We start from the raw sequence: 11,113 nt of genomic DNA on the forward strand, positions 1-11,113 counted from the left end.
CTCTGGGAGCCAGATTTTTTCTCTTTTGGAGGGAGACCCCAAGTGCTCTCCTCTGGGTGCCCGAGTGTTGGAATGGGCGGATGCCAAGACTTCATTCTAGCTCTTGGTCAGCAGCAGCACTACGGGGTCACTGAGGAGCATCAGAGATTTCACCACTGCTCAACTGCCAGGAGGCTAGTGGGGGCTGACTGAGGAGACACTGAAACATCAAAGCTGCCGCCACCACCGGCTGATACAAGTTTTATTGAGACAATATACAAACAGGCCATGGAAACAAGGGTTTTGATGCTGGGACCAGTAACGTAAAACGGAATACAAAAATAAAAAGGCACTAATCTGTTAAGAAAAGACACTCGATGTGTTCTAAGAATATAAGTCATTTAATACTGTTAATTTTATAGCACAAAATAAAACAAGCTATGATCCCCAAAAATAATTTTAAAAGCTTACACAGAAAATATTATTGCCTGAAGTTTATGATCTTTAAATTACAGGTCAAAAGAGTTTTACGGTGTTGTTGTTGTTTTTGTTTTAAAACACACAGTGAAGACCGTCTAAGAAGCAAGGCCACTGTTCCTCCTGTAGGGACAACGATCCTGTCTCAGAGACCTGTCTTTCTACTCCTTTAGAAAATAGAACCAGCACAGTGTCCACACCGACAGCAGTTTCCAGGGGCATAGTTCTCCGGTCCCAGAGGGTGGAGTTGAGGCAGAGCTCAGTGGTGTCCACAGAAAGCATTAGTCTTAGGTACTGTGTTAAAACAATCAAGAATTCTTTCACGTTTAAGAGGTTAATAACCATAATATTAAAGGATTAAATTATAAACACCTGGCACAAAACCACATCATCCCTTTTCAAAAATAAAATGTTCATATTCCTCTGAGCAAACATCACAAGAGCAGTGGCCATCCTCCTCAGGCCTGCCTTGTCTGTAAACAGCTGTAAAGGAAAGCTAGCACAGTGCCAGGGACACGTGAGCTCCCAGGAGGGCACAGCTGTCCTTCCCTTTCAGCTTTCCAAACATGAGCACAGAAGGTGTCTAGTCTGGGTGACCAAAGTCCTCAAACGGCAGCCGGTCAACACATCATCTTCCTCGTTAACCATGTCGTCAGGTGGTTCCACACAGCACAGACATGGCTGACTCCTGTACCGCAGGTCCTTCCCAGGATACACAAGTTTATAACCAAACAGTCAATGCCCTCTAGTATGTAATTTGTTTCCTTCCCAGGTGAAAAACCATAGTGAGTTAATTTAACATCCAAATATTTCTTAAAACATGGTAGAGCAGAGCAAGTAGCAGTTACGAACACCCACCCTCTAGGTCAGATTTGCACTGCTCTATGGAGCACAACTGTCTTCCCAGACCAGTGGGGAACCCAGGCACGAAGCTGAGCTGAGGCAGGGGTGCTGCTTTCATATGTTTAGTGTGAAAAAGAGAATATCCCTGCCTGATTTAAAAAACTGACAAGGTTGTAAGTCAAAAAGTTTTACTTTTGGCACATATCAGGAGTGCAGAACTCAAGCTCGCCTTGTTTTGAGCTCTGAATCTCCTGACAGCCCTGGATGCCATTTTGATGGGCTGAAGTAATGAGCTGATTAATTATAAAACCAAACCACAGGTATACTCTAGGTATATCTGATTCTGAAGTACGCCACACAAGGTGAGTCGGGGTATTGGTCAGTAGACAGGGCTGAAAGGAAACCTTGCTTTCCAAAATGGCCACAGACTTCTTGCGCTCTAAGTCAACTGCCGTAATTCAAAGGTGTCAAGTCCTTCAGCTAAATCTGGTTGAAAAAGGCTTAAGGGTCTGTGTCCTCCTTGAACAAGGCACATTCATCCCTCTGCTGGAAACTCCACTCAGGGTTCAACTTGGGCAGGGATGAACCAGGTCACTGGCTAAAGGGCAAACACTATTTCTAGGCAGAGTTTGGGGACTCTGTGATATATCTGCCACTTGTGGGTGCTACGCCAGGCCTGAGCCCAAAATAAGCCAACCTGACACACCTAACCAGAAGCGGCAACTGCCGCAGACCATGCAGAGCAGGAGGCGGCCACCGTTCTCACTGGCAAGGAAGGACTAATCTCTAAGAATTTTAGAGGAGAACCACAGATGGGAAGCCATGGTGATAGTTTTCCCAACTGACCATTAATTCTGTCACAGGGAACACTCTCAAGATTCATGAATATGGCAGTTATTTGCCTAATGGAATACTGATATAAAGAAAAATTGAAAAATTGTTGCTGGTTCTGTCTCCAGAAGGCATTGTTCTAAATCTCAAAACCTAGGAACCTCCAGACAGGGCCACAGTCACAGCAGATACTCAGTAAATGACAGTTACTCATTAGGCTGTTGCTACATTTCTAGGTCTGCTGTGTTCACTATAAGCTGAGGCTTGTCTTTACTAGGGCCCAGAAGGGAGAACAGACTGAATTACACAGGGTTCCCAGAATTCTAGTCTGCCATGAGCAGCAGATGACGGATGAACCACATGTATATACCAGCTGGCTTGTATGAACAGGCCTCTTTTAGCTAACAGGGAAATGCTTTAACATCAATACACTGATAAGTGGTTAATGATAAACTGGTTAATGGTCTCCCTAGTCACTAAAACACTAAGACATCAAATACATTAACCAATTTCCAGAGCCTGCATTTCCACTGCTTGGGAGCATCAGACACTTACTTAGACTGTGAGACCAGTATCAGCAGCACCAACTTTCTCTGGCAGCCTGGTGAGACTGGGCCTGGGTACGGAGGTCTGGGCTTCAGTGAGTGGAATTTAACGATTCATTAATGAGTCCAATGATTCTATGAACAACTCCACTTTTTAGGGGAATTTAAGTCTTAACCTTAAAGGGGTACATTCACTGAAAAGCTGAACAGAAAACTGGCCAACTGCCCTCCAACCCACTGCTCTTATCACTGGCAAACAAGGTAAGCAAAGGTCTCCCTAAAGTACCCCCCAACTCTGATGCTTTTTAAAACAAAGTAATCCAAGGGGCTGTGCACATAGCATGGCACACCACAGCTGCATTATTTTGTGTGTTTTCTGCTACATGGCAAAACAAACTACTACTGGCAACCAAGACAATAAAGGCCTCTGCTTCAGGGTTGTTCTTTTCAGATTCCTTTAGTTACAGCAGCTTCAGTTTAGAAGCTCAGAGGCATGTGTCATTCCTTGCACTATCATAAAAACCCAACCTGCTACTTAACCTGTTTAGAACACACAAGTCTAGGCCAGGCGCAGCGGCTCATGGCTATAATACCAGCACGTTGGGGGGCTGAGGCGGGTGGATCATCTGAAGTCAGGAGTTCGACACCAGCCTGGCCAACATGATGAAACCCCGTCTCTACTAAAAATACAAAAATTAGTTGGGCGTGGTGTGCGCGCCTGTAATCCCAGCTACTCGGGAGGCTGAGGCAGGAGAATTGCTTGAACCCGGGAGGCGGAAACTGCAGGGAGGCAAGATTGCGCCACTGCACCCCAGCCTGGGTGATGGAGCGAGACTCCGTCTCAAAAAAACAAAAAACAAAACAAAACAAAACAAAAAAAACCCCACACAAGTCTAATTAGTTAGTTTTCCAAAACCAAACCAAACCAAAAGAAAAAAAAAGCCGGATTTTGGAGTTTTAGGACAGAATTCTCTCTTCCTTAAGGTTCAGTTCCTGTTGTCCAAAGAAAAGCAAGATGGCAGCTGAGCCACTGCTTTGTGGAACAGCAAACATGCAGTATCTCGCCATGGCCTCAGACTTTCTCTGATGAACACGACAGAATCAGTCCCATGTACAAACAGGCAGCGATGAGAAGAAAGACCCTTTCCTCGTCAACTTCTCTCCACTTGTGTGCTTCCATCAGTATTTCCAGTTTATGATCCAAAAGAACTCTAAAATCGGCTACTCTTTGACAATACGACTATGATACAAACGTCAGGAGGCAGTCGCTGTGTGCATTCCAAATGTGTGTGCGACTGCCAGTCTGCAGAAAGCTGGACTTCGGCAATGCAGTGTGACTTGCCTATGAGAGAGAATGCTTTCCCACTTCAAAGGAGACTAGGACAGGCAGAACAACAAAGCAGCAGGAAACGGGGCAACGGCAATCACTCGTTTTCATCTGGGTTTTGAGGGTCAAAGATTTTGACATGCGTAAAGGGAAAAAGCCCTTTGCGCCCATTCACCTCGCCTTCCCACTGGCCATTTATATTCATTCTTGTGACTTTCACAATGTCACCAACCTGTACGGATGAAGAAGACAAAGTTAGCATTTCTCTGCAACAAGAAAAAGACAGTTTACATTAAATCACAAACACTACCTTATCCAAAGGGCCCATACATTATTATTTAGACACAGAGTCTCACTCTGTTAGCCATGCTGGAGTGCAGTGGTGAGATCACTACTCAGTGTAACCTCTAACACCTGGACTCAAGTGATCCTTCCACCACCACCTCTTGAATAGCTGTGACTACAGGCATGCACATTAATTTTTTATTTTTTATAGACAGGGTCTGTCACCCAGGCTGGAATGCGGTGGCACGATCACAGCTCATTGTACCTTGAACTCCTGGGATTACCTGAGGTCACGAGTTTGAGACCAGCCTGGGCAACATGGTGAAACCTCCTCTCTTCTAAAAAATAGAAAAATTAGCCGGGTGTAGTGGTACATGACTCTAGTCCCAGCTACTCAGGAGGCTGAAGTGAGAGGATGGCTTGAGCCCATGAGGCTGAGGCTGCAGTGAGCCGTGATCGTTCTATGGCACTCCAGACTGGGCAATTGAGTGAGACCCTGTCTCAAAAAAACAAAAACACGCACACGCACAAACAGCTTTTGAGCACAAAGCAGCTCCTCCCCAAACCAACCCTCTATTTTGGCTACTAACCCCAACAGGATAGAAATGAACACATGATTCTGAGAATGGTTAAATTCAAATCACACAAAAAGGTGTATTTTAAAAAAAGACCTTCAGGAGGTAGCCATTGTAGACATTGTGCTCTCTGTTCAGCAGAGCACTAATCTAAGATTCTATTTTGTGTACTCAGGTCCATAAAAACACTGCTTGAATATAAGACACCCCTAAGATCTAAGACAATAAGAAATAAGCTTTCGTCTGCTTAAACACATACAGAACCAGGCATAGTGGTACGTGCCTGTAGTTCCAGGTACTTGGCAGGCTGAGGTGAGAGGACTGCTTGAGCCCAGGAGTTTGAGACCAGCCTGTGCAACACAGCAAGACTACATCTCAAAATAAAAACAGGCACAAGGTGGCACAGTCCAGTGGTCCATGCCATGAACTTTGGAACATGCAGGACACCAAACAAATGTCCTGGTTCTGCCACTTTTAGAAACTACATGACTGTAGCAAACTGCTTAAGTTCTCCAAGTCTCAGTTTCCTTCCAACTTTGAAAGGGTCTTACAGTAATCAAATGATTGTTACTTGAGTAGAGATTCCTGAGTAGAACCCAGCCCCACGCCCCCTCTAATGATCATACCCTTTGGATGCACGAAGGGAAGAGCTGGAATTAGCACTGAGAAGCACAGCACTGTATGTATCAGAGGATTTCCAACCTTGTGACCAACAAGGGTCCTCTCAAAACCAACGAGGAACAGGCTGAAAACGGGGTCTAATAAATTACTGTGATGGATACTAAGCAGCCAAGGAAGACAACGGGAAGATGGAGATGAGGAGGCTAGGGACTGAAAGCTACCAAGAACACTCACACCTCATACCTTCCAATTAACTTGTGAGTCTGGCGGTCTTTAACAGGATACTTTCTACATGATCCTACCTAAACAATTAAATAAAATTTACTGAACATCTATTCCATGGAAAATGGGCAGGTCAGTTCATATCCTCAAAAAACTTGTCTTTTAAGTGGGATACACGATGAATCTTTGTTAGATAATAACATAGTGTAAAAAACATGAAGTGGCTGGGCGCAGTGGCTTACACCTGTAATCCCAGCACTTTGGGAGGCTGAGGCGGGTGGATCACTTAAGCCCAGGAGTTCAAGACCAGCCTGGGCAACACAGTGAAACCCTGTCTCTAAAATACAAAAATGAGCCAGGCATGGCAGCATGCACCTGCAGTCCCAGCTACTTGGGAGGATGAGGTGGGAAGATCGCTTAAGCGCAGGAGGCAGAGGTTGCAGGGTTGCAGTAAGCTGTGATCATGCCACTGCACTCTAGCCTAGGTGACAGAGCGAGACCTTGTCTCAAGAAAAGAAAAAGAAAAAGGCTGGGCGCAATGGCTCACATCTGTAATCCCAACACTTTGGGAGGCCGAGGCAGGTGGATCACCTGAGGTCAGAAGTTCGAGACCAGCATGGCCAACATGGCAAAACCACATCTCTACTAAAAAATACAAAAATCAGCCAGGTGTGGTGGTAGATGTCTGTAATCCCAACTACTCGGAAGGCTGAGGCAGGAGAATCACTTGAACCTGGGAGGTGGAGGTTGCAGTGAACCAAGATCATGTCACTGCACTTGGTGTAGCCAGGCGCAGTGGCTCACGCCTATAATCCCAGCACTTTGGGAAGCCAAGGTAGGAGGATCACTTGAGGCCACATGTTCAAGACCAGCCTGGGCGACATAGTGAGACCTAGATTCTATTAAAAAGAAAAAAGAGAGAGAGAGAAGACACATAAAAGCAGCAAGTGGCAGAAAAACACTACTAAATCAATGCTGCAGAGCACAGGATCAAGGAGCTACTGCTTAGACAGAGGGAACCTTGACCAGCAGAAGTAGGTCAAAGAGCAGCCTAGGAAGAGAATGGCTGAGAGACTTCTGGTGGCCCCTTGACCACTAGTGCCTCATTGTGGCCTTGTAGGAGTTTCCACATGCTAAAACACCATCATCATTCCTCATGCTGTTTTCTATCTTAACACAGAAAAGACATCCTGGCTGTTACGCAGCCTGCTGCCCAGTTACAGGCCTGGCTATGGACCAGCTTCCTCCATGGCTCTACCGAACAGTGCTTGTGCTGAGATCCTAAAATGGTTGGTAGCTTGGCAGTCACCTTGCTGTTTCCCTCATCACTCCCTATTCTTCCTCTGGGTTCATGGTACACGGATCCAGTTCAAAGAAGCACTCACTCTGGAGGGCAGATCAATTTGTTGTTGTTGTTGTTGTTTTTGGTGCTCTACACCTTCAGAGAAACTTCTCTAGTAATGAACTATAGAAATGATCCCTGAAAGTGCAGTCAGAGGGCAGATCAATCTTGATGTAGGTAGATACCAACTTGGTTCAAGGGGCAAACTACACCTGGAAGATGTGGCTGACCTTATCAACAGATTAAGAGGAAGCACATACCTAATGCATCATCTTTATTAATTTTCACCCTATGGAACAGGACAATCCTAATCATTATTAGTACTGTCAAAATACTATCTTTGGGGCTGGCCGCACTTAGCACCTGGGGAGTGGACACATTAACTCTAAAACACATATGCCAGGGACACTAGTCAGCCCTTTTATGTCTACCAAGAGTTAAAGAGCAAGAGGGTACCTCTTGCTGCTGGCAATAGTTTCCTACAGCCCTACTTGTCCAGAGTGTTGTCCAGGAAAAGACTCTACTGACTGGCATGTAGCACTTGATTCAAAGAGCAGTCAAGGCACTGGAGGGCCCAAGCACTGGTCGTCACAGCAGTTTTTTGGTTCCATAATCAGTCTCCACTCCCTGTACTGATATTCTGAGATTTCATGCTTTCAGGTTACATAAAAGTAAGATCAGGAGTACACTGGTGACACTGGAATCATAAATTCTAACTTGGGTGACGTGAATGGGTCTCCGTGACCAAAGAACATCCTGCCAAGTTGTATGCAAATGCATGAATGTATGTTGTTTTTCTGAAGACTGCACAACTTTCACTGGATTCTCAAAGGCGCTTATAGCCCCCAAAATAGCTAAAACAAAACAAAGTCCATGTACTATAATCACCAGACAGGTATCATCCTGCTCTCTGTGGCTTTTATTCCTCTAGTCATTCAACAAATATTGAAGATCTATGTGTAGGCTGTGGAGAGATACGAGAGGGGACACAAAGGAGACAAACACCCCTGGCCCTCACGGAGCTGCATGGGTCCACTGCCTGCCCCTATGTTCTCTGTGCACCTGCACCTGAATCAGAGTAGCCAGAGAGATAGAGGCTTTAGAGGGCTAGGCTCCCTGTCTGTGTGCCCTGGGTAGCAGTCAAGTAATCTCATGTGCTCAAGCCCACAACTGAATGCTATCTAATAGGGTTTTAATACTGAAGACTCCGTGTCTTCCTTAAAATTACCACTATCCTTCAGAGTAGTAACTTGATTCAAGAGGGCTGTTTACTGGATAACAGAGATTTTATTTGGGAAGGGTAGATGGCATGGCTAAAGATACCACAGGCCAGTATGCCGTGGTACAAGAGTATATGGGCTTTGAAAAGGAAGAAGTCAAGACACGATCATATATACAAAAAAAGTTCACAGATTCCACAAGAAAAGATACAAATTCAGCAAAGTTGCAGGGTACAAAATCAACATGTAGATATCAGTTGTGTCTTATATATTGGTAATGAATAATTAAGAAAGCAATTCCAGGCGGGGCACAGTGGCTCATGCCTGAATCCTAGCACTTTGGGAGGCCAAGGAGGGCAGATTGCCAGAGCTCAGGTGTTCGAGACCATCCTGGGCAACATGGTAAAACCCCAATTCTACTAAAATACCAAAAAAAAAAAGTTATCTGGGAGTGGTGGCAGGCACCTGTAGTCCCAGCTACTCAGGAGGCTGAGGCACAAGAATCGTGCCACTGCACTCCAGCCTGGGCAACGGTGCGAGACTCTGTCTCAAAAAAAAAAAAAAAAAAAGGTGATTTCATTTACAATAGCATCTAAAATAAAAATATTCAAGAGGCTGGGCGCGGTGGCTCACGCCTGTAATCCCAGCACTTTGGGAGGCCGAGGCGGGCGGATCACGAGGTCAGGAGATCAAGACCATCCTGGCTAACACGGTGAAACCCCGTCTCTACTAAAAATACAAAAATTAGCTGGGCGTGGTGGCACATGTCTGTAGTCCCAGCTACTTGGGAGGCTGAGGCAAGAGAATCGCTTGAACTGGGGAGGCGGAGGTTGCAGTAAGCCGAGATTGCGCCACTGCACCCCAGCCTGGTGACAAAGCAAGACTCCATCTAAACAAAACAAAACAAACCGAGAATCATTTAACCATGGTGAAAGATCTGCATACCAAAAATTATTAAAGACCTAAATACATGCAAAAACATTTGTGTTAATGGATGGAAAGACTTATTATTAAGATGTTAATACTGGTTAGGTACAGTGGCTCACACCTGTAATTCCAGCACTTTTTTAAAGAAAGACTCTGAAACCTTACCTCACACTGTACACAAAAAGTCATTTTTAAAATGGATCAATAGCCTAAATACAGTAACTAAGGTCAGGCATGGTGGCTCACGCCTGTAATCCCGGCACTTTGAGAGGCCAAGGCAGGCAGATCACCTGAGTTTAGGAGTTCAGGCCAACATGGTAAAACCCCATCTCTACTAAAAATACAAAAAATTAGCCAGGTATGGTAGTAAGCGCCTGTAATCTTGGCTACTCGGGAGGCTGAGGCAGGAGAATCGCTTGAATCTGGGAGGCAGAAGTTGCAGCGAGCCGAGATCGTGCGTGCCATTGTACTCCAGCCAGGGCGACAGAGACTGTCTCAAAAAATATAAAAAAATAAAATAAAATAAAATAAAATACAAACAAAAAAATAACCCAATTAAAAAATGGGCAAAGAACTTGAAAACATTTCTCCAAAGATTTGCCAACAGCCAACATGAAAAGATGCTCAACATCAGTCACTAGGAACATGCAAATCAAAACCACAATGAGATACCACATCACACCTACTAGGATGGCTATAATAAAAAATATGGAAAATAATAAGTGTTGGTGAAGATGTGGAAGAATTTTTTTTTGGCAGTGAAGAAGGGAACCCTTACATACTGCTGGTTGAATGGAATATGGTACAGCTGCTATGGAAAACAGTTTGTTCCTCAAAAAGCTAAACACAGGCCAGGTGCTGTGGCTCATGCCTATAATCCCGGCACTTTGGGAGGCTGAAGTGGGCGGATCAGTTGAGGTCAGGAGTTTGAGACAAGCCTGGCTAACATGGCAAAACCCTGTCTCTACTAAAAAATACAAAAATTAGCCGGGTGTGGTGGCGTGCACCTGTAATCCCAGTTACTTGGGAGGCTGAGGCAGGAGAAATTGTTTGAACCCAGGAGGTAGAGGTTGCAGTGAGCCGTGATTGTGCCACTACACTCCAGCCTGGGCAACAAAGCAAAACTCCGTCTCAAGGAAAAAAAAAAAAAAAAAAAGCTAAACACAGAATTACCCATTTGACCCAGAAATCCACTCCGAGATATATAACCAAAATAACTGAAAGCAAGAACTCAAACATTTGTGTGTCAATGTCCACTGCAGCATTATTCACTATAGCCAAAAAAAACGAAAACTCAAGTATCCATCAAGAGATAAATGGATTAACAAAACGTGATATATACATAACAATGGAATATTATTCGCCCTAAAGGAATGAAGTATTTATCTTAATTTCTTGTATAGATGGAGTCTCGCTATGTTGCCCAGGCTGGTCTCAAACTCCTTGCCTCAAGTGATCTTCCCACCTTGGCCTCTCAAAGCACTGGGATTACAGGTGTGAGCCACCCCATGCTGGGACAAGGAATGAAGTTTTGATATATGCTACAACCTGGATGAACTCTGAAAACATTATACCAAATGAAATAATTCAGACCCAAAGGACAAATATTGTATCATTTTACTTATATCAGATACCTAGAATAGGTAAATTCATAGACAGAAGGTGGACTGCTGGCAAATTATATAAACCTCAAGCTCTTAGTGGGGGAGCAGTAATGAGAATAAACTTCTGTGAACCCTTAAGCTGATGGTTCTTCTCACTCAACAGCTATCATCAGAAAACAGCTATTACAGAAAACAGAGGTCAGCATAATGACCAGGATGGGACAGGCCCTGCCTGAACCACACCAGGGCCCCAATTCCGTGGCATTCTCACTTAATTTACACATTAGGAAAAAGGAACAAAAACCTTTAAAAAAA

At 44.6% G+C, this 11,113-nt stretch overlaps 1 protein-coding gene across 2 annotated transcripts in view; it reads right to left on the reverse strand.

The window, feature by feature from the left end:
• Positions 1-214: 214 nt before the first annotated feature.
• Positions 215-11,113, reverse strand: part of CRKL (v-crk avian sarcoma virus CT10 oncogene homolog-like) — a 48,872-nt gene continuing 37,973 nt past the window's right edge. The window contains exons 3-4 of one of the 2 annotated variants that reach the window (XR_001006816.1): positions 4,018-4,234; positions 215-750 (exon numbers count right to left, since the gene is read on the reverse strand). Coding sequence is in view for 1 of the 2 variants with exons in the window: in XM_011987336.1 (XP_011842726.1) it covers positions 4,100-4,234 (135 nt within the window). In the remaining variant the exon portion in view is untranslated. Of the gene's footprint in view, positions 4,235-11,113 lie in introns of both variants that reach the window. The other variant, XM_011987336.1, reaches the window with a different exon arrangement.

Source organism: Mandrillus leucophaeus, unplaced genomic scaffold (assembly GCF_000951045.1).
Source record: "Mandrillus leucophaeus isolate KB7577 unplaced genomic scaffold, Mleu.le_1.0 Scaffold308, whole genome shotgun sequence".
Lineage (NCBI taxonomy): Eukaryota > Metazoa > Chordata > Mammalia > Primates > Cercopithecidae > Mandrillus > Mandrillus leucophaeus.